The 23,630-nt window shown below is 49.2% G+C and overlaps 1 protein-coding gene across 2 annotated transcripts in view; it reads left to right on the top strand.

The window, feature by feature from the left end:
* The window catches only part of Plb1 (phospholipase B1), a 93,566-nt gene that overhangs the window by 43,229 nt on the left and 26,707 nt on the right, over positions 1-23,630 (top strand). For both annotated transcript variants that reach the window (XM_040271525.2, XM_078029467.1), the window contains 17 exons: positions 2,635-2,739; positions 2,859-2,954; positions 3,083-3,154; positions 4,252-4,290; positions 4,801-4,861; positions 5,690-5,748; positions 6,667-6,740; positions 10,513-10,556; positions 11,079-11,187; positions 12,545-12,596; positions 12,984-13,064; positions 13,644-13,709; positions 14,730-14,830; positions 16,630-16,711; positions 17,362-17,466; positions 18,794-18,889; positions 20,180-20,251. In XM_040271525.2, coding sequence (XP_040127459.2) covers positions 2,635-2,739; positions 2,859-2,954; positions 3,083-3,154; positions 4,252-4,290; positions 4,801-4,861; positions 5,690-5,748; positions 6,667-6,740; positions 10,513-10,556; positions 11,079-11,187; positions 12,545-12,596; positions 12,984-13,064; positions 13,644-13,709; positions 14,730-14,830; positions 16,630-16,711; positions 17,362-17,466; positions 18,794-18,889; positions 20,180-20,251 — 1,314 coding nt within the window. The remainder of the gene's footprint in view (positions 1-2,634; positions 2,740-2,858; positions 2,955-3,082; positions 3,155-4,251; positions 4,291-4,800; positions 4,862-5,689; positions 5,749-6,666; positions 6,741-10,512; positions 10,557-11,078; positions 11,188-12,544; positions 12,597-12,983; positions 13,065-13,643; positions 13,710-14,729; positions 14,831-16,629; positions 16,712-17,361; positions 17,467-18,793; positions 18,890-20,179; positions 20,252-23,630) is intronic.

Raw genomic sequence — 23,630 nt, 5'->3', positions numbered from 1 at the left:
CAGTGTGAATCCACCTAGGTCCAAGCCACTGTGCTCTGAGCTGCTGTCACCGGGAAGCTCAGGAAACAGGCTGCAACATCTCCTCCCTACAGGGTCATGAGGATCCTGAGAGGACGTGCACTCCCTTTGCCCTCCCATCCCTGGGGACAGCTGTTCCTGGAGAGCACAAGGAGAAGGGCTCATCAGATGGCCTCTGTCTTGTGGATTGTTCTTTTTAATTCTCTCATTGCCAAATCTGTTTATCAGATAGCTGACCCCCTTGACTGTCCTGAGTTACCCTCTAAGTAATTGTTCAGTCATTTGAAAGGGACTGTGGTGGCCTTCCTTTCACAGGCTGCTAACAACTTGCGGAGGTGGCCTACCCCTCTCAAAAATCTATGGACTCCTTGGTTGCTTCTTTTGAGGCAGCCATACTTGCTAGGCATTCAGGGGCTCTGAGAAATGAACCTATATTCACCATCCTCTGGTGACTGGCTCCCCAGCCTCCTTGCCTTCTACCATGAAGAGTCATCTGTCACTCTGGTGAGGAAGTCCATACTTCAGTCTATCAGAGAGAGAAGATAGCTGAAGTTATGACAGAGGGATGGGTGCAAGCAACAGAAATTCATGTAGATTTTAGCTAATTTAAGCAGATGTGATATTGAAGCAAAATCTCGGAAGAGTTAGGGAGCTCTCAGGTCTGAGGCTAAGCTGTTAAGAATTATAGAATCAGACAATTCTAAGGACCAAGCCACCAGAATCAACATGAGGCCAGAGACCTCATCCAGGGGAGACATGGTGGATACCACCGTCATTGCTGCCACTAGGGACTGAAAACAATTGCTACTCTTGGTGGAATGGATTCTGTTGTATCCCTGAGACTGGGCTTGGGTGGGGGAGCCTCATCCTGTGCCCACACCCTCTCTGCAAGGGGGGTTGGAAAAATGACCTTTGTCTTTTTCAGCTTCCCCGGTAGGAAGACTGCTTTTCCTACAGTGGGGAACTTAAACCTAGGAAGTGAGTTCAGATGTTGAGTCCAAAAGGAGAGATACAGGTGGTCCTTTATATTTGCAGATTCCATATCCCTGGGTTCCACCAACCAGAGAGAGAAAATACTCAGGAAAAAAAATTGCATCTATTATGAACATGTACAGGCATATTTTGTCATTATTCATCCCCTAAACGATATAGTATAACAACTATTTTTATGGAATTTATGCTGAATTTCATATTTTAAGTAATCTAGAGGTGATTTAAAATGTATGGAGGGTGTGTATAGGTTTTGTGCAAATACTATGCTATTTACGTAAGGGACTTGGACACCCATGGATTTTGGGATTCGTGGGGAATCCAGGAATCAACTCCCCACAGATAATGAGATAACTATATTTTACCAAAATGGCCTTCCTGGACCTCTGTTGATAGGCCAACTCTTCCCAGGTCTGATCTTGTCCTGGAGATGTTCAGATGTCAGTCACATGAGGCCATCACACCCTCTCAGGATCATCTCACACCCCATTCCCTGAAAAATCTATGGTTCTCCTCATTCTCCCTAGATGTCACCTTTACTGTTAATAATCACAGTCATTTACTTAGCACTCACCACGCGCCAGAGGCTCTGCACACTATTTCTCTCAATTGTCCAACTATAAGTCTTGTGGTTTATCCCTGGAAAATCAGTAGCATCGGAAGGGCCCCAAGAGGTGATTTAGGGCTTACCCAACATCCTCCATTTACAGATCATAAAAAGAAATCCAGAGAGGGAAGCAGCTTGCTGAAGGTCACCCAGCTAGTTAGCACTATAGCACCTTCCTCTCCTCTTTGGAGAGGCCACCTTCTCCCCACCCCCGTGACTTTCTCACGGCTTTGCCTGTTACTAAGGAAACTAGCCCAGGAGGTCAAGCATGAGTCTTCTCTGACACAGGGGATCTCTTTCTCTGGCCCTGGGAAAAGACAGTGATTGCACGGTGAATTCTAAGGTGACCACACTAATGTTCCCAACTTCCTGACTTCCCTCTCTGGCCAGAGTCTGGGCCCCAAATGCCAGAAGTCCTGATGAGCAGTGACATGGCAGAATCTGGCAGAAACTGGAGCCCTAACTGGGGTGGCTGGTTTTCCCAGAACTGAGCCCAAGCAGCACCCATGAGAGTTACTGCTCTGTTACCCTCCTGGATGCATCCAAGAACCTCGAAACAGTACACATGTGTGCACACGTCCTGGGGCACAAGCAACATGAATATGCACTAAATGGTGTTGATTTACCTTTGATTTTTCTGAACAAATATAGGACAGAAATAAATTAAATGTAAGAATTATCTAAAATGTCACTTAATCAAACACCCCCCCAACCAAGGCTTTAATCAGAATAGCTTTAAAAGGGGCTCAAGCTGACAGACTTAGTTTTATCTTACCTTTCCTTTTTCACAGCCTGAATCAAGTATATAAAGTTGCAGCAGAGGTGGGGGCCAAGGGATGAGATTGGGGCTGACCCAAAAATTAGCTATTCTGGGTCCTGGATCAGTTGAGATTTTACTGAGGTCTGATTTTACCCAGCAGCCAGATTCTGTTTAATTCTGTACCAGAGAAGAGATTGACCAAGGGCCAAGCAGATGCCAGAGGACCACCTGACCCATTCATTTCTTTTTCCTCCTGCAGGAGGGGACTCAGCAGCTGATTGACACCGGGCGTTACGACACGAGGGAGGATTTCACGGTGGTTGTGCAGCCATTCCTTGAAAAAGTGGACATGCCAAAGACCTTGGTAAAGCCAGATGTGTCCTGGATGAGTAGAACCCCTAGAGGCACACAGCTGTTCTGAGTGTCGGTGGTGCCATCCAAAATCTCTAAAACGGACTCTTTTTTTTCCTGCCTGGTGACCAGGAAGGCTTGCCTGACAGCTCCTTCTTTGCCCCTGACTGTTTTCACTTCAGCAGCAAGGCTCACGCCCGCGCAGCCAGTGCCCTCTGGAAAAACATGGTAAGATGGCTGAGTGGGGACACGCCCTCCGAGTCCCGTTCTTTCATCTCCTCCACCCCGACCTGCGTCCTGACCTCCCGCTCCGGCTGCCTCTCTCTCACTCCCCATCTTCCTGCTTCTTGCTTCAGCTGGAACCCGTAGGACAGAAGACGACGCGGCATAATTTTGAAAACAAGATAGAAATCGTGTGTCCGAACCAGGTACAGTGAGAAGCATGACCCCGCGACACCTCCAATGACGGCATCTTCTCCAGGTCCTGGCTCTCATTAGGCTTCTCTCATCCCAGGCATTCACCCCAGTCCCCATTCTGCCCACATATCCAGCCCACTCAACACCCCAGGTTATTCATCCAGGGTAACCCCTTCAGTTGACCTGAGAGGGATGAGGATTGTGACCCAGAGGCCCTGGAACATTCCTGTCTCTGCGTGGCAGGGAGCCCTGGCATAAATCCAGGCTGGGCCCCACTGTTTTGAGTAAACAAGGAGAACATGGCAGCCAAGTCCAGCTCTTATACTGAAGGCTGGGAGCAGTGGAGAACTTTAGGGGCGATGGGACAGAAGGATACCCAGTCTTGGTGTGCCTCCATGACAAACTGGGAAGAGCAAGAAACAAAGAACTAGAATGATCTCTGATTGGATGGAGGGTGGAGGCGGGGCAGTAAAAGGGAAGCTAGAACGAGGAGAGCAGACACTCAGCAGGAAGGAAACGTGGAACAAGACCCCTGTTTTCATCCACAAATTGTCAGAAACATTCTTGGAGCTCTGCAGCTGCTGCCCTCATCCCCAGGAGTTCCTCTGTGTACCCAGAAGGGTCCCAGGCCTGACAATGAGAACCACTGTACCGGGGCTTGCATGGGAAAGGACCAAATCCTGAATTCCTTGCACGAGCAGGAAGGAGTCCATGTGGCCGCGGGGTAGGGTGGGCATGGGGTAACAAGGGAGCCCAGGAAGTGGAGACAAGGACTTCAATTACCAGAAAGAGGTGCACTTTGGGGAAGGGATGGGATGCAGAAAGAGAGGCAGCTTCACATCCTCAGCCAGCCGGGTGGCAATGGAGGGAAGACCTAGGCCTTCCTGGGAGTCACTTGAGGGTTTTCTAAGGCTTAGTGCTGGATTTGGATTGTAGAGGCCCCAGTGCATCCTGGTAGGGAACCCCCAGTAGACAGCCTGGCTGGCAGAACCTGGGATCGGAATGTAGAGTGAGGGAGGCCAAGGGTGTGCATCCAGGTCCACACTTACTACAGGTTGGTAAACAGAAGGAAAGCAAACATGCTGCTCTTGTGCCCCTCTTCCCACAGGTCTGGCCGTTTCTGAGCACCTCCAAGAACAGCATGCAGGTATCTGTTGATTGCTTTCTTTGGGCTCAGCAGGTAGGGTGATAGGAAGCTCCTGAGCAGGAACTGGCCCAACAGGGAATGGAGGGTCACACCCTTTTATAAAGACCATTCACTGGTCCACACCTGCAGCCAGGGTAGAGGGCAGAGTAAAGTCCATCATTAATGGCTGAACAGGAAACCAGCCAACCAAACCACAGCCCATCAAGATGTCATGGAGACACCCATCCTCACAAAACCGGGGCAGGAGCCGAGGTGTCGTGGGTGCAGATACTGAAGCTCCAAGTCTTCATTGGCTGGAGGAAGAGTCTGAACTGGACTATAGATTATCTCAAGTTGGCTGGTATTCAGAATCACCTAGGGAAACTTCAAATGCCCTTTTGAGACCCTTTCCCAGGTGTAGGGCCCAAGATCTTTTATTATTTTTAAAGTCCTATGGGTATGTTTGGTACCCAGCCGGCCTCTCTGGACCCTTCCAACTCTGAGATTCTGGGATTTATTCTGTTCCCTTAGGCACACGGGACCTGGCTTCCATGCAGGGACAGAACCCCTTCTGCATCGCCACCCACTTCAGGTATGCCCCCACGACACAGCAGGATCCAGGGCCCTTTCACAAGGACTTACATACCCGTGAGCAGTCTGGCCAGACTTTCCATAGCTAATTGCATGGCACAGTTGTGACTGGTGCTTGCTTCCTATCTGGGGTGTGTACCTGCCTTGCCTTCCTATGACCTATGACAGTGTCATGCTAGGAGCTGTTTGCTTCACCTCTTAGAGGGGGCACAGGTGGAGAAGCCTGTGAGGTTACAGGGGGTGGCTCAGTCCTGTAGTGTGGTGTAGCTCAGAGCGCAGGCCAGGGAGTCCCACGAGAAAGCCTCCTCCTTGGACTTGGGACCGTAGGCTCTGCAGTCACTGAGCCTACAGTAAGGCCTGGAAGATTCCTTGGGCTCTTCAGAAGAGATTGGGGAGGGGGTAGATAAGAGTGAGAGAGGAAAAGGCCCCACATGATTTAACTCAGATTCTTGGTGGAAATTCAAAACCCAGCTCTAAGAGGGCTGAATGCAGGCCCTGTTCCTCACCTCTGATGGTCCAGTGCACTCAGGCCACAGCTGACCTCTCACAGGACCATTAGCGCTAGAGTGGTGGATCCTACTCTGTCCATCCTTCCTTCCCCTTCCGTCCTTTGGTTTCTCTGCCCTCTCCCCTGTCATAGGTCCAGGGTGAGTTATGGGGAAACTTCCTTCATATAACCTCCGCTTCTGTGGCACTACAGAAGCCCAATCCTGCATGGTCCACATGTACATGTAGGTTGTGTTTCTGATCTTGCTTAAAGCACAAAGCACTAGACTCTTGACTCCAACTTCCTTCCCGCAGACTCAAGAATGTCTGCTTATCTTTCCAGTGCATGCCCTGAGGCCCGCAGATATCCAAGTGGTGGCTGCTCTGGGGGATTCTCTGACTGTAAGGACCTTGGGGCCCCGGGAGGTTTGGGCACAACTGGGCCAGTTCCAGGTCCCTTTCCTCCTCATTCCAGGACCCTCACTGCACAATCTTGCTCCTTTGTCCTGGCTCTGTCAGTCTAAGAGAGTGGCAATGATTGAATTTTGCAATTACTTTTTCAAGCAGGAGTGCAGGGGAAATCTTTTCCAGGAATGAACTGAAATGTGTCAATCAGCAGAGGTTTTGAACACTCACCAACACTTTTTTTTTTAAACATATGCAAAAATATGTCATTTTCATTCAAAATTCTAAACTTGCCTGTGTGGGTGCTCTTTCCCCTCTGGATTATGCTTGATGATTCGTCCCGACCCCCATCTGTTTCCTCTTTGCATGGGCAAGAGGACTCCTCCCTAGAGAAAAAGCTCTCCTGAATGCCCAGCCATTGGTCCAGGCTGCCATCCCGGAGCACCATTCTCTGGTGGCACTCTTAAACCTTTGTGACTGCCTTGTGGAACGTCCTGGAGGCAAAAAGGAGAAATGGGAGACTTATGAGAAATCTGTCCACCACAGTGGCTCAAGTCTAGGAGCTCTTCATGTTCATAAAGGACTGAGAAGCATAAAGAGGGAACAATATTATTAACAGTCTTTCTGCATCATTTCTAAAGTACTTGAGAGTGTTCAAAAGAGTTTTTACAATTCTGATCCAACTTGGCCCCCAAATCCCCCTTTGAGCAGGGCTTGTCTTTAGTTCAGTGAGGAGGCAGCCATGCTCAGGGAAGCCACACAAGATGGCAGCCTGGGTCTTCTGGCTCTGGATCTCATGCTTTGCTCCTGCTGCTATGGTGCCCTGGGAACTGTGTCTTCAGAAGCCCTGGGAATTCATAGCTTCCCTTTTCTCTGACTTTCTGCTTTTTCTGTGGATTTGCTATGTTTCCAAAGGCTGGCAATGGAATCGGCTCCAAACCAGGTGACCTCCTCGATGTCACCACACAGTATCGGGGACTGTCATATAGGTAACGTTAACCTTTGAGACTTATTCATTCTCAGAGCTTGTTTTGGAGGTTGGGTGGGGGGTTTTCTTGTAAATACATAAATCCCAAAGAGCAGGGACTAGGTAGGTCTGGAAAGGGCTTTCAGCAGGAAAACAGATTTCTGTAAAGTGTGAACATTGGCTGGAGGGAGAGGTGATTTGACCATTGATTATGTTTTTATTTTTAAATTGCACAGAAAAAGTAAACCAAGGTTCTTATCAGACTCCTGGGACAGAAAATGCAACAGGAAATGTACCCGAAAGACACCAAATCCCTGAGTCTCCACCTGCCTGCTTCCGTGTCTACATGTACATGTCAATGCTCTTCCGTCTCTGTCTGCATGTACTTATTCATGTCATTCGGTAGTTGTACCTTTTCCTTTGTGTCTATGTACACATCTGTACACAAAGCTTCTGAGATAAAGTCACAAGCAATGGGCATCCCTGAGCCTATTTGATGCTGTTACAATGTTAGGAGGTGATGTGGGTGAGGGAGGGAGCTGTACGTGCCCAATTCATAAGTGTCCATTAAAAATAGAAGATACCCAAGCACTAAAGGACTAGCAAAGAGGGAATAATCAACCCTACCAGCAGGAAGGTCAGGAAGGCTTCCCAGGGATGGTGATACCCAGCACCTCTAGAAAAATTAGCATTAGACAAGTAGAAAGAGGTGAGAAGGGCACCCAGACAAGGGAGTAGAGAATGCAGGTGTTGGGTGAGCAGTGGATGTGGGGATTCCTAAGTTTCCTTCTTTCCTAATAAATAATCCCAGTTCTTGCAAGTAGCTCAGAATTTATCTGTAAAGCAACTAGACCAAAGGCAGCCGGGAGAGTGCAGAGCGCAGATGAGCAGTGGGTGGCACGTGAAGGTGTTTGCTGCCTCACATGAAGTCATGTGATGTATATCAGCCCCAGAATGAGAGGGAATAGGGTGGGGTGATCAGGACTGTGACCGTTCTCTGGCCAGAGCTGAGCATAGTCCCAGAGAGAAAGGTAAAGAGAAAGGCTCTTCTTCCGGGGCAGAAGAGGGAGCATCACACAGCCTGTGGCCACCCACGGGGAGGACAGGGTGTCCTCAGCACAAGAACAGAACCTCTCCTCCCCTACAGCTGAGGTCAGTGCCTTCCAGCTCTCAGGTGCCTGAGTTGCCCCATGTCCCTAGCCCAGTCAATGGTCTGGTCTGAGGACAAAACACCCTGGATTACTCCTCACTCCCCCAAATTGCTACTGAGACTAGAAGAAAAGGAAGAACCACAGGGAGAGACAGTGGGCTTGTTACAAGGCAGAAAAAGCAGTTGGGGTGACTGCTCTTGGTCTCCACTAAAGGGGGCAGTGACCTCACGTCGTAATGTGGGAAAATAGAGAATGAAGCAGGCAAATCACACAACAGGCAGGTAAGCTGCACCTTGTGGAGTGACCCGGGCAAGTGAAGTGATTGGCCCAACTTTACAGACCATTCAACTCTCTGGGCTCCCAGGGGTCAGGTACAAAGGCAATCTTCTGCTCAAAGTTTCTTTCTCTCTGCAGCCCTAGAAAAATGCAGTCATTGCTCTCTTCCTTCTGACAAGTGAAATGATTGAATTTTCTAGTGCCTACTCAAGTGCCCCATGATCAATGGCTGCTATCCCTTACCCAAAACTCTTTATTTGTCCTAAATGTTTCAAATATCTGCCCCCAAATGAACCTATGTTAAAGATGGAAGTTTCAGGTCAGAGGCTGAGAGTCAGTCAGCTTGACTCTTGGTAGAGCAGATAGACTAATGTTTCTCAGAATGTGTTCCAGGGAACTTTAACTCCATCCAAGAGAGAAAACTCCTTTGTATTTACTGGGAAACATAATCTACCAATTCCTTCCTCTGGAGAATTCATATATATATTAGCATATTAAAGGCTCTGAGAAGTGCTTCATGAAAAATCTATTGAAGTTTCCTTTGATCCAACTGTTCCTTTAATTCCAGAACTCTTTGTAGTATCTATTAACATTTCCTGAGAAATGTCTATGACTGATCTGAGAAAAGCCGCTTTCTGGGGCCATTAAAGATTCTAGATTGTAAATAGCAGGCAATTAATGATTCCAGGTAAGTTAAGAATGTAGTTTGATCCTCTTCCACCAAGGAAATAGAGAGTAGAAAAGGTGGACCTCATAGAAATAGGGGAGAACTAGACCCAGGATTCTTGGGGCATAGTGGTTGTGAGCAGGACCTACAGAAGAGGTTTGTTTGTGAATATTTCAAGGCCCCTTGACCTGTGAGATCAAGCACCAGTGGATTCTTCCAACTTCCCCTAGCTTCCCCAACCAACATGGTGGGTCAGAGGTCTTTAGAGCAAAGCCTTTTCTTCCATTGAAATACATTGGCCGGTTTGGGATCATTCAATGGACCAAAATAAAATTTACTTACCAAAAACAAAATGCATTTCTTTGATTTTTGTTTTTTGTTTTTTTTTTAATCAATAGTTTAATTTTCAACAAAAGTTATCAAGCACCCACTTATTTTTCTGTAGTGCTCTGTAGGGGAACAAAACCTAGCCATTGAGCTCAGAGTGTCATAGAAATTACTTTCAGTGAAGGGCCTATGAAGACGAGCTGTTTGACATGGTTCCACTTCCTGTCCTGTTTCCATAGCTCTGCTCAAAATGGCAGCTTAGTTTTCTTCCTCCGTATTTACTTGTGTGACTGTCTTATTTTCTCCTAGATCAGGGAGAGATTTTCTTACCAATTGGCCTTCATCTACCATGACACTTGTTTTAGCACCAAAATACCTTTAAATAAAAAATGACAGTAGAAAGTACTTGATGTGTGTGTTTATGTACGTGTCCATGTTTTTGTGTTTATTGAGAGGGGGGGAAACAAAGCAGAGTTAGAAGGCAGTGAATGGAGGCCATGTGTGGATTTAGTTTTCTTTCAAATGTAAAATACTCTGATTTGGTGCTTTGGGTCCAAAGAAAGAAAGTTCAGGAAGCAACTAAAATAGCAGCTTCCTACAGAATTGGAAAAGAATCCAAAGAAGCATAAATACCCAACCATAGGTCATGAGGGGATGGTGGAGAGAGCAAGATAGAAGGGCAGGCCTGATTCAGCTTCTTTTTGTCCACCACCTGGGCTGCTCACTGAGCCTGTGAACCAAGCCCTTGACCAGCCTGGTACAAAACAGTTAGCTTCATTCCAAGTATTCCTTGAATGAAGAACAACTACCACTGATTGCTGGCCTATAGCAATTCCTATAGAAGCCTCTCCAGATGTGCCCTGAAAACCTATTGTCCTGGAATAACATCTTGGGATTGGGGAAAGAGGCATAGGAGAAAAATAATAGTAAAAACCATACACCTGAACATCATGTTTTAGTAAGTAGAAATATTTTTCTCTTTACCTCTTGTACATTGTACTCAATTCAAACAAATGAAAAGAAATGAAATTTTCTAGGACATGTCTGAAGGTTAATCGGAGGTAATTAGACTGGGCATTGGAAAGCAGCGATTCTGGCCTCCCTCTGAACCTTCCCGTGGAATGCACCTAATACTGGGCAGAGAAGAGTTTATCTAGGTTCTAAAGTTTTCCAGCTCAGGCTAGGTTTTAGTTACCTTTAGCAACCGAACTAACCTCCATGTGCCTCAGTTTCTCACTCTGCACAATGGACATGGTCACATCTACCTCATAGGCTTGCTGGAGAGAGGAGAAAGAACCCACATAGAAAATCTAAATTATTCTTAGGTATTGACTCCATCTCTCTCTCCCTTACTGACTTCTCACCCCCTCCAGTTCAGGCGGGGATGGCTCCCTGAAGAACGTGACCACCTTACCTAGTAAGTAGCCACCAAGGACTTGAGTCGCTCATTCCTTCTGACCCCCAGGCCTCTTGAGAGCACCCAACTAAGAAAGGAACCGCCATTGAAGTAGGAGGGGAGGCCATGGGCAGGCAGCTGGAGGAGGGGAATGAGCACTGGCTTTGGAGCCAGGTGGCTGGGTCCAAGCTCTGTCCCCTTTCTGCTTGTGGGGTGACTGAGGGTGAGCTACCAAACATTATGAGCCTTAATTTTTTTTCAGCAGCTCAGGGGATGCTGAGACAGATCAGCCAGGGGCCCGTCACTTCACTGTGAATTGCATAAAAATATATATTTTTTTTAAGTGAAGTGCTCTTGCTGATGTGGCTGTCCCTATCATCAAGTCATTTTAGCTTATATCTCCCTGCAAGCCTTGTGGCCTTCCTGCCTTTCCCCAGGAAGCATGAAGACGATGGGGACCTTGCTGTGGGGACCCTGGGCTGCAGGGGACATCCGGCCTTCCTTTCTGAGATCTCTGTGCCCTGTCCACCCCTCTTCTTTCAGATATCCTCCGGGAGTTTAACGGAAACCTCACAGGCTACGCAGTGGGTACTGGTGATGCCAATGACACAAATGCATTCCTCAACCAGGCTGTTCCTGGAGCCAAGACCGAGTATGGCGTGGGGCGTGGGCAAAGTGGGGGAGCAGAGGAGGCACACAGTCCCTTTGAGATCACGTTGCCCACTTCTGTGCACAATGATTTCAGAGGCCAAGGCCACTTTCCCTTCTGTCCCTGTGACCAAGGTGGTCGCAGGGAGGCTGGAGAGGCTGTGCCCTGGGAAGGCTCTCCACAGCAGTCGCTCCTGCCCAGCCAGGCTTCACGTGTGGCATTCTCTAAGAGCTGAACTAACTGACCAACTTGCCCAGTTTTTACAACTTATCTCAGCACAGAGGTGCAGGAGAAATCCACTCTTCCCAGAGCCTCAGAAGTGGCAATTCTGAGGCAAAGCCCACCAAAGTGATAGGCAAACAGAACCTCAGCCTGGGAGGCCCCTGGGCGACAGGGCATGTCCTCTCCCTCACCCTGTTATGGAGCTATCAAGAAATGAAGTAGAGATGCCCAGAGGCTGCTGAGGCACAACTGCCTGGCCTCTTGTGATGGTCTTTAAAGGGGGCCCTCTGCCTGCTCCTGGAGGCCCCAGAAGCCTGGGTCTCCTGTCTCAATCATCTGAGCCCCTGCCACATGATCATCTAGCTCAAGCCTAGACCCCCTTGTTGGTGGGCAGGGCCCCCAGATATGCTCAACAGCCTGGAAAGCCTCTTTCAGGAAACAGAGCAGCTCAGGACACGTGGTCCCACCACCATATCCCAGGAGGTAGTCATTCCATGGGTATGCCACTCAGGAACATAACAAAAAGTGGGGTCAGGTACCCAGGACCAATTCCTTCCCTAAGCATAGGCTGACTATGTGTTTACTCCCCACCTTCTAAAAGAAGCATTTAGATAAATTCACAAAAATAATATATTTAACGTAAGAGAAAAATCATAGCCATTGAGGGAAACAATTATGTCTGTGTGAGCATTTTTATGGTTATTGGGCTTGAACATCAAACTCTCAATTTCCTGGTAGCCAGAGGGGAAAGAGGAAACATGAGAAAACTTTCATAGGACTAATTGCAAGGTCTATAGTCTTGCAAGTGTTTCAAAAGAAACAAGTGGCTTTTAGCCTGGAATCCTAGAAGACATTTTGCATGTGAAGCTCTAGAAAGGAGACTGTGAGCAACAAATGTAATTGGCCCGTACTTTTAACTATAACTTTAGGATAAACACATATCTGGCTTTTCAAATGATAATTTGTTATAATGACTCTCTAGAAGAGAGGCAAGTAGATTCTAGTCTTTGAGCGTTAGGATCTCTGCCAGCTCATACAGTAGGGATGATATCATAGAAGCCTCTAGTTTAGATCCTTTAGGAGAAAAAAATAAGGGCATGTTCTACAACAGAAGGACTGAGTTTTCTCTCTTTCTCAGGCAACTTGCAAACCAAGCCCAGACTCTGGTGCAGAAGATGAAAGATGATCACGTGAGTCAGATTTAATTTAAGGTTGTTTATATAAACATTAATTTTCTAATCCAATAAATTTGCCCCCAGATGAAACAATCTACCATGTAAAGCAGTGAGACTCCTGTCACCAGAGGCACTCAAACAGTGGTAGTGCAGACCCCTGTCCAAAGACGCTATGTCAGTGGGGAAAGGATTGTTGCTGGTCACAGTGACCGTGAAAGTCCCTCCTGATGCTAAGATCCTGTGTCTTATAAATAAACCTCTAAAATTCCAGCAGCTCTGAGATTCTGGTTCTGTAAGTTCAAGTGGGCCAGGAAGTCACAGAAGGTTGAAAGGATTTCCTAGAGCTGTGATGTTTTTGTTTGTTTCTTGGAAATCATCAAGCATCTCCCTCCCTCCGTGTAGAGAATCAATTTCCATGAAGACTGGAAGGTCATCACAGTGCTGATTGGAGCCCGTGATCTATGTGACCACTGCACAGATTCGGTAATGGGGGCGGGGTATGTGCCTACTCCTTGCTCCTGACTTTGACTAGATTGGAGATTCTAAGAACAATCCCTAGAACCAACCCGAGGACTGTCCAACCACACCTTTATCTGCATGCACACATGCATACACACACACACACACACATACACACAACTCACACACACATACTCGTGCATGCCCGCTTCTGACTCCACAACCCTGGGGTTCCTAGTGCCATCTTCATATCCCAGGTGACAAGGCAGCAGGTGGCTGACATATGGTGCATCTTCTCCCCTCTCTTACAACTCAAGATCTCAGAGAAGAATCTGCAGACACCACACAGTTGGGAGAGGGTGCTCCACTTTCTGCTCCTTTTTAAAGCTCGGGCTGCAGGCTCCTGTCTTCTGGCTGCTTGGTCTTTGACAATGGCGAGCAGTCACCTCTTCAGCTCTGATTCTGATGTGCTGAGCTAGTCACCCTCTGGAGGCCACAGGAAGAACAAGTCCCTGGGGCTAGAGCCAGCAGAAGAGCCTACAACTGCCCCTCTACACTCTCATCCAAACCAGCAACTCCTCTTCCTCCCTTGTCTCTTTCCAGAATTTGCATTCTGCAGCCAATTTTCTGGATCATCTCCGAAATGCCTTGGACATCTTGCACAGAGAGGTGGGTGGGGGCTCCCAAGGTTGAAGGTAGGTAGCTAGGGAAAGAATGGTGGAAGTGCCCCTTGCCTTCAAGGAGAGAGCCAAGAGCACAGGCTCCTTCCCTGTCCAGAGGTTGAAGTCCACTCCCAAGCATGTTTCATTCTATGTGGAGTTAATCCAGAAGGATCTGGGGGGTTTTTTGGCGGGGGGAACGGTACCGGGAATTTAATGCAGGGGCACTCAACCACTGAGCCACATCCCCAGCCCTACTTTGTAATTTATTTAGAGACAGGGTCTCAATGAGTTGCTTAGCGCCTTGCTTTTGCGGAGGCTGGCTTTGAACTCATGATCATCCTGCCTCAGCCTCCTGAGCCACTAGGACTATAGGCATGCACTGCTGCACCTGGCAGGATCTCAGTTTTGAAGAAATGAAGGCAATGCATCCCCCCACCACTATTCCTTGGAGGCAGCAGCTGAGTGACTCATAATCTGGGCTCTGCATTCTGAGCCATTAGAGCAAGCTCCTGTCTGGTTCTATACCCATTTTGTGTCCCCCTACCCAACTGCCATCTCCTGGCAAGGGCAAGTTGCCCTGGCTGCCCAGGAAGGGCATATTATGACCACTAGATGCTCTTCTGAGTGGCTGAGTCCCTGTGCCTGCTCAGCAGAGTTAGGCCAGGTTGGGCTAGCAGGAACTGGTCAAGGGCCAGTGGCCTGGCAAACAGATCACCTGTCTCACCAAACAGAACCAACCTGTGTCAGCTCACTAAATGAGGCTGAATAGAGCTGAGTTCTCAGCATTGATTGTTGGCTCCAGGAGGGGCCATTTCTGCTGCAGCCCACCGGGCAACAACACCCTGTGTTGGGCGTGTAGTGTCCTAGGTGGTGGCCCTGTGTAGATTTCTCTCAGAACTGCAGCCAAGAGATACACTGAGCTGGAGGTCTAAAGGGAACTTGTAACTGGCTCCTACTTCTCAGGGGCCCGAGGCAGCTTGAGGAGGAAACCCGGGAGCCCCTCGTTCATCTGCAGCTTTGCCCTTAGGTGCCCAGAGCCCTGGTCAACCTTGTGGACTTCATGAAGCCCAGTGTCATACGGCAGGTGTTCCTGGGGAACCCGGACAAGTGCCCAATGCAGCAGGCCAGGTAGGCAGTGCTGACAGCCCTGGCTGGAGACACCCTTACCCCCATGGTCTGGCCCCCATGCAGCAGTGACTCATCCAGGTCTTTGTGACTTGGTCTGTCTGTGTGTCCATGTCTATAAGAGAGGACTTGTGTCAGAATCATCCCCTTCTGGGAGATAGAGCTTTGATCCAGCCTCCACTCACCTGATCCCAAGGTGCTAGGTAGAAACTTCTGTGACACCAGGAGCCACAGGGCTGGTGTTTGGGAGACCCAGACTATGAGGGGGCAACACCCAGGGAGGTACGTGTATGTAATCAAACATAAGAGAGTGGGGGAAGAAATTCACAAGTCAGTTACTGATGGGGAAGAAGAGGACTGGGAGGGACCTATGGGAACTTCAAACTGGAATTGTTCACAGCTTCCACTGGGTGGCAGGTACATGGTGTGTTTCACTATTCTTTGTGCCTCATGCACACCTCCAGCAATTTAACAAACTCTACAGAACTTAACAGTAAGTTAAGGCACTGTGCTAAGAGCTTTAGAAACACAGCTGGCTGGGCCTGGAGCTGTGGCTCAGTGGTAGAGCGCTTGCTTGGCATATGTGAGGCCCGGGTTCAATTCTCAGCACTGCATACGAATAAATTTTTAAAAATAAAGGTCCATTGACAACTAAACAATATTTTTTAAAGAGAGAGAGAATTTTTAATATTTATTTTTTAGTTTTCGGTGGACATAACATCTTTTATTTTAGTTTTATGTGATGCTAAAAATTGAACCCAGCGCCCCGAGCATGCCAAGCAAGTGCGCTACCGCTTGAGCCACATCCCCAGCCCAAAACAATATTTTTTAAAAAAGAAAGAAAGACATACAGCTGGTTCCTGACTTAGGGTCAGTGTCTTTATGATGATGCAAAAGCGATTCACACCCAGAAGAAACCATACCTGGAATTCTGAATTTGACCTTTTCTGAGTTTGGTGGCATGTAGGACCACACTCTCGGGTGCTTCTGGGTGTAGCTGTGGACCACGGCCCACAGGGTGCTGTAGTCACCATGGGAAACAACCTACATGCTACAAGTGAGGTGTGGCTGAGCTGTTATGTTGGGCAGGTTAGATGCCCACGACGCACTTTTTGGTTGTTGTTGTTCAAAATATATATATATTTTTAGTTGTAGTTGGACACAATACCTTTATTTCACTTATTTATCTTTATGTGGTGCTGAGGATGGAACGTAGGGTCCTGCACGTGCGAGGCAAGCACTCCACCACTGAGTCACAACTCCATCCCCGCCACGACGCATTTCTCACGTGCTACTTCACCTTACCAAGGGCTCATTGGGATCAGCCCCACTATAGGTGGAGGAGCATCTATAATCTTTCCTTTTAACATTAAGGATGGACAAATGTGAACAAATTCATATAAAACAAAAGGGGACGGCGTGGCACTGAAGGAGGTATCTGAGGGTAGGAGCATCGGAAGCCCCCAAACTCCTGCTCCAACACTAGAGGATGCGTTTTTAACTTTTTAAAAAATCAAACCTTGCATCCTTATGGCCTAAACTCCTCTCTCATAGTCTGTTGCAGGCCCAGCACTGCCATCCAGTGCGGGCACCGTGTGAATATGGGCCCATGCCACCACCGGCTTCTTCCCCAGGCGCTCTCTCCAGTACCCTTAAAACCTGCCCCTGGGCAGGTGCGTTGGAGCCTCAAGGCACGTGTGCTCCTAAACCAGGGGTTGAGTGAGCCACTGCACCCTGACCCCAGGCAGCCAGAGTGGCCCCTGAACGAGTGTGGGCTCTGAGTTCTGCTCTTCCTTGCGCAGCATTTTGTGTAACTGTGTCCTGACCCTGCGGGAGAACTCCCCCGAGCTGGCCAGGTTGGAGGCCTTGACACAAGCCTATCAGGTGAGACAAGGGAGGGTATCACCCTGCATCTTCTCCCCCAGGTCACTCTGACACCACGGCCCAGGGCCCTGGGGAGGGGAGGCGCAGGAAGGAAGAGCTATGCAGGGGTTGAGAGAGACACGTCACCCTGGGCTCCTTCTTCTGCCTCACCTGGTGGAGTGTCTCAGGTGCCCTGTGGAAGCCATCCCAATGGCATCCAGTGACAAAGCTCTCATGGCTGAGTTTAACCCAAATCTTGGCCAATAGCCCTGCATGGCCATGGACCACCCTAGAGGCCCACACGTTCCTGTTCCTCCCATCCTCAGTCCCCTTGCTCCCAACCGCCCCCACAGGCAGGCTGCAGGAGGGAGGCTGCAGGAGGGAGGCTGCAGGAGGGAGGCTGGAAGCCTGGGCCCTCTGGAGTCTCTTCCCAGCTGTCTATTCCTCTCCTGCCCAGCCCCTCAGATATTGCAGAACACTTAAAACCAAAGCCAAAATGTGATCTATCCAAATTCTCCAGAAAGGGATTCGCCATCGTGTGCGTTTCTGTTCTCAAGTGCTGGGCTGAGTCAGCTCTGCTGTCCAGGGAGAGTAGGGCGGGGACACAGCCCATACCCCCAGCTCCTACACTATCCTGTGCTGAAGGCCCCCATGTGTGCATGTGTCCCCAGAGCAGCATGCACCAGCTGGTGAACTCAGGCCGCTATGACACGCGGGAGGACTTCTCTGTGGTGCTGCAGCCTTTCTTCCAGAACGTTCTGCTCCCCATCCTGCAGGTATACACTCCCTGTCTGCACACACCGTGGGGCCAAAGGAGGGCCAGCCACAGGTGCCCTCAGGGGAGGACATAGGAAGAGATGCTACATGCTTCTTCTCTGTGTGTGTGTGTGTGTGTGTGTGTGTGTGTGTGTGTGTGTGTAGAATGGGAAATGCACAGAGAGCTTTCCAGATGCTATTCTGGCAGGTTCAGTGTCCTTGAACACCTGAGCCACATTCTCAGAGGCAGCCTAACGTGGGATGGGACAGGAGTCCCCATAGCTCCTGAGAAGAGCTCCATTGTGTTGAGCTCTTACTGCATGCCAGGCACTGAGCTTCCCGTAGGTAAAATCATCACAACTGCCTATGGAGTTTTCATCATCCCCACATAACAGGGCTGCAGGGATGGGAGGTGTCCTGCCCCAAATCAGATAGGGCATAAGGGACAGAAAGGCCAGATTCAAAGGTATCCAATTCCACATTATTAACTTGCTGCTATGCACATCATCTTTCTCTCATACATCCCTTCAGTTATAATGTAAGGTTCTGGCCAGGGCCTGTGGTGCATGCCTGTAATCCCAGTGGCTCAGGAGGCTAGCGCAGGAGGATCACAAGTTGGAGGCCAGCCTCAGCAAGGCCCTAAGCAACTTAGAGAGACTCTGTCAAAATAACAAATAAAAAGGGCTGGGGATGTTGCTCAGGGGTTAAGCACCTCTGGGTTCAATCCCCAGTCCAAAAAGTAAATAAAAATAAAGTAGGGTTCTGGTATTATGTTTTCACCCTCCTGCAAAGGCCTGAGGCTTCCACTCAGAACAAAAGAGATCTGTGAATGGAGAGAGAAAGGTTTCATCCCAAGAGACTCTCTTAACTGGAGGGAAGCCAGAAGGAGAACACTTGGTATATCCCACATGCCACAAGAGAGGAGCTGGAGTCAGGTGGCACCCTGCCCTGCTTCAGACTTTGCCCAGGCCAGCCAAGGCTTTGGCTTCCTTCTCCCCATGAAGACCGGCAGGACCAGTGGCCTGTGGGCTGAGAAGTAGCTTTTCCCACCTAGCTGGTCAAGGCTGGAGTGTTAGACAAGTGTGCGGAAAAATAAAGCAACATTTTAAAAATTAAATAAGGGGGAACTGTGGAGCCAGAAAGAAGAGAGGGAGGTTGGAATCACCCGAAGCTCCCCACCTGTGGTATTGCACTCATCTCCCTCTTAAGGTGAGCAGGCCCTAGGGCCCTGGCCTGGAGCCCTCCCAGGAGGAGGGCACTGCTTGGTCAGTCCCAGGGATGAGATCAATGGGCTATGACTCCCTCTGACCCAATAAGATCTTGAGAAAGTATATTTGTCTTTTCCAGAATGGGCGTCCGGATACGTCCTTCTTCGCCCCAGATTGCATCCACCCAAATCAGAAATTCCACTCCCAGCTCTCCAGAGCCCTTTGGGTCAACATGGTAAGATAAGTGAGTGTCCCTGGGGCTCTAGTCTACAGTGGAGCTGCAGCGCCTATAGAATGGGGCCTGGCCCAGGGCAGCAGTGGCTCGTTCATCTGTAGAAGTCGATGGAAGGGAAGAGTCTTTTGTTGTTGTTATTTTTAGACAGACATGACAGGAGAATGTATTTTGGCATATTATTCATACATGAAGTATAACTTATATACTTCATGTAGGGTTCTGGTATTATATTTTCACCGCCCCCCCCTGCAATTCTAATTAGGATCCTGTTCTCGTGGTTGTACATGATGCAAGAGTTACCCTGGTTGTATATTCAAATACAAGGAAAGTTATGTCCAATTAATTCTACTGTCCTTCCTATTTCCCTTTCCCTCCCTTCCCTTCATCCCCCTTTGTGAGATCCAATGGACTTCCAGTCTTCTCCCCTTCATCCTCCCTTGTTGTGTGTTAGCATCTACACATCACAGAGAACATTAAACCTTTGGTTTGGGGGACTGGCTTTTTCACTTAGCGTGATAGTCTTCAGTTCCATCCATTTACTGGCAAATGCCATAACTTCATTGTGTCACATTTTCTTGATCCATTCCTTTGTTGAAGCTCACCTAAGTTGGTTCTAGCTTAGCTATTTTGAATTGAGTTGTCATAAAAGTTGATATAGTTACATCACTATAATATGCTTATTTTAAGTCCATTTGGTATAGAACAAGGAATGGGATAACTGAATCAAATGGTGGTTCCACTCCAAGTTTTCTGAGGCATCTCCATACTACTTTCCAAAGTGGTTGCACCAATTTGCAGTCCCACCAGCAATGGATGAGGGCACCTTTCTCCCCACATCCTCACCAACACTTATTGTTACTTGTATTCTTGATAATCGCCATTCTGACTGGCGTAAGATGGAGTCCTTTAAGGGTCTGCTTGGCCCAGGTTCCCATCCACACTCTCTTCTGTGCTTGGATTGTGCTGAGGGATGCTTTCTACATGAGAGCCAGGCAGAAACCACATTTCAACATTTTTTTGTGTGTCAACACTGTGCTAGGCAGTTTACGACCCAGGATCTCCTTTCAGCCCCTCCACAGCCCTGCAAAAGAACATTAGATGTTTCTGAAGGAACCGAACCTCAGAGAAGCTGAGATTTGCTTAGTGTCCTACCGCAGACACCTGGCAGAGCCAGGAGAGGACGCCAAGCCCTCTGAAATGAAATTCTGAGCCTTCTCCACAGCAGGACAAATTAGTACTTCAGCAAGGACAAATTAGTACACCTGCATCTCTCTTTTCTTCCCCAATCAGCTTGAACCACTGGGAAGGAAAACGGATACCCTGGACCTGACAGAGGATATCCCCCTGGCCTGCCCTACCCAGGTACTAAAGGAGACTGTCTTTGCACCTGTACAGAAACAAAAGCTTGACTTGCCCTTCCCCCTCATCCTCCCGCCCATCTTGCCCCTGAGCCGACAGAGATGTGGGAGATGGGCTTTGGGAAGTCGGTGAGGAGGGGACACAGAAGGCAATAGAATGCAGAAGCAGTTCCACCTGTGGGAATGAGCAAAGCAGCTGGGCCCAGGGAGGCGATGGGGTGCAAAGGGGGGGGGTGGTGGTCTCCAGAGGAGCAAGAAAAGCAGGGAAAGGGCAGAAGGCTTGTTTGGGCAGTGGTATTTGGGACACATGGGGATGTGCCACTGCAGGTTGGAGGGCCTAGGGAGGGACCAGGCGGGCTCAGAAGTGGTGGTCAGAGAGTAGAGAGCCTGGACTGGGGAGTTTCTGGCAGGAGAGGGGCACGGAGGAAGCACCCAAGGGGAGAGCCCAAGCTGTGGAGGAGGGTGGGGAGGACGGGCCTGTAAGGAGGATCAGCTCAGGCTCCTTTTAAGGAGGAATATGTAAGCAGTTGTTAAACTTGATTTCAGGCCTGGGGTGGGGGCAGTGCCCGTTCCCATTGCCTTTAGCTCCCGTTCCTAGGTTCTGTCTTATGGCTTTTTAGCCAAATAAGGCCAAGGCCAGAAAATCCTCTGTGGCAGTAAAAGCAGAGGGCCTGACCTCATCTGGGAGGCTGTGTTTCCCTCCTGGGATGAGCTGCGCCAACCTCTCCACCCTCCTGGCTGAGTAGAGCTGGGGAATGGGCCTGCAGCTCCCCCGTGTGTCTGCTGGGGTCCCTGGAAGAGGGGCACCCCTGCCCAGACCAGCCATGGGCCCACGCTCAGTCTGATGTCTTTTAGCCTCACCAGGAGACGATAGTGGCAGTAGAGGCCAGGATTGCTGGGTGTGGTGCTCAGAGCAAAGGAGAGTGTCAACCTGGCACCACATGGATGCCTGCAGTCACATGATCAGACACAGGCCAGAGGGCTGGGGCACAGCCAGGTGTAAACCCTTTAATTGCTAGATCCTGAGGAAGTCCAGGATTCTAGGAGGGGCCAGGGCAACCTAGCTATAAACTACACTGTAAATATTTAATTGGGGGGGGGCCTGGGAATTGAGCCCAGAAACCAAGGGTGCTAATCACTGAGCCACATCCTCAATCTTGTTTTAGATTTCATTTAGAGACAGGGTCTCACTGAGTTGCTTAGGGCCTCGATAAGTTGCTGAGGCTGGTTTTGAACTCGTAATCCTCCTGCCTCAGCCTCCCAAGCTACTGGGATTACAGGCGAGGTGCACCACCTCACCTGACTTTAGTTATCGTTCAACAATCCAGATAGTATACTATTGACTATCAGCCATGAAAGGGCCTCTCTAAACTGCGCACTCCCCTTCCATTAAACAGGAGAAGTAATAACTCACACCAAGTAGTCATTGCTCGGAGCCTAGGCACAGGGTCAGGGACATCTCTTTCACCATGAACCTCAAGGCAACTACTGCCACTCTGTCCCTGCCCCCAGACTCGGCAGGGAGCCCCAGATGGGTGGTGCACCAGCCGAAGCATCTCAAGCCACAGTGGGCTCAGCCCCTCTCTTCTGGACGAGGCCCCACTGAACCTGATGGGCCGGGGAGAGCCTATCCAGCCTCCTAGAGCCCAGAGAAGCCCCACTCAGGAGAAGCTGTTGCTAAGCAGCCCTGGAGGCCATTCCCAAAGGGTCCATCTGTTGGCCAGCCCAGCTTCGCTGCACTGTGCCTCGGGTCCCATCTGCTCTCTCTCCTGAGCCTCAAAGCCATGCAGAAGTCCACCCGCGTCTCTGAGCCGAGGGGCCAGGCAGCATATTTTCATCCTGCCATGTTTAAACATAGAAGCAACAGGCAGGATGCAGGGGGAGGAGGTGGACTGGACGAATGAGCCACCTGTGAGCTCCAGTGAGCACCAAGGAGCTTTCCCAGCCCCCCCCTCCTCCCCCACCCCCAGCCACACTGCTAGTACATTCTGCCGTGCCAGGTAGGGCGCCTTCACAGCACTCTGTGGATTTCTGTTGTATTTCCAGCTTGGACAAGTGATTTTATAGCCAATTTTAGATTCGTTCTGTGGATTCTATTTTTTTCTTCCATGCCTTCACTGGCTCTCTGCCCATTCCTTCCCTAGCCCCCGGCGGAACCATCTGGAAGGTCAGCTCTGTCCCTTTTCAGCTTTTCTTCTCAACCTCTCTTGTCAACAGAACCACCTCCTCCTTGAGACGGATCCCTCCCTGGGCTGTGGATATTCAGCCACCTCTCACTCCCCTTCTCGTCTCTGTGAGCGACCCTGCTCTCTTCTCCTAACCTGGACGGCGGAGACCTTCTCCACTGTCACACCCCGGGCCTGTTCTCTTCTGTCCCTCCACAGCCCCTCACTCAGAGATCTTTTTCATTTCCGGGATTTCCTGCTGAAATTTCCTTACCATGGATTCCTCTGTGTCTTCATTTTTTCTTTCCTAAACTCCAAACATGTATTTCCACACCTTAAAACACGTTTCTCCTTGGAGGTGTAAGGTCACCCCCATGTGTGGTCAGGGAACCCACAAAACAGGGAACCAGAGAGAGGAAGGGGGAGGGATGGGAACGGGAGCGGGTATGAAATGATGTCACCCTATCACAAGAAAAAGCAGAAGTTTATTGGGCTCCCAAAACTTTACTGTTTACCACTTTTTCTATTCTGAAGTACACACTGGGACACCATTATCTTTTAGATGCTCAGAGCTTCTAAACCTCCTAATCCTGCCCTGACCCCACTTCAAACTCAATAGTCATTCAAAATAGAATTGTTTTGTTTGTTTTTTTGTTTAGGGTACCAGGAATTTAACTCAGGGATGTCTTACTACTGAGCTAAGTCCCCAGTCCTTTTTCATTTTGAGACAAGTTCTCACTAAGATGCTGAACCTGGCCTTGAACTTGCAATTCTCCTACCTCAGCCTCCCAAGCTGCTGGGTTTACAGGTGTGTGCCACTGTACCTGGCTGGCCAAAATATAATTGTTTTGTGTGAAGAATGTCTACATAGCAACTAAATGTCTGTCTTCTCAAAGTCTTCTCCTCGGGGCTTGGCATTTGTGTGTTATTTTGCAGGCACCCTAGCTAATGGGATTCTTCCCAGGGCCCTTGCACCTGCCCCTCTTTCCACATGTCACTGTTGCATGTAAAATCATCTCATCCTACTTTCCCATCATAAAGCCACAGAGGGGTGGGGGGCTTAGAGATCTGTTGACACACAGGAACCACATCCCTCCCCAGGCAGCATGGCCTCTAGTCTACCTGCTGCATTCTCTTAAGGATGCTTCTCAAACTGCAGAGGGCTACCCATCAACAAACAGGTGGTGCCATCAATGGAGATAAAGAACCAGCACACTC

Source organism: Ictidomys tridecemlineatus, chromosome 12 (assembly GCF_052094955.1).
Source record: "Ictidomys tridecemlineatus isolate mIctTri1 chromosome 12, mIctTri1.hap1, whole genome shotgun sequence".
NCBI classification, from domain to species: domain Eukaryota; kingdom Metazoa; phylum Chordata; class Mammalia; order Rodentia; family Sciuridae; genus Ictidomys; species Ictidomys tridecemlineatus.
This window is presented reverse-complemented; position numbering and strand designations above follow the sequence as displayed.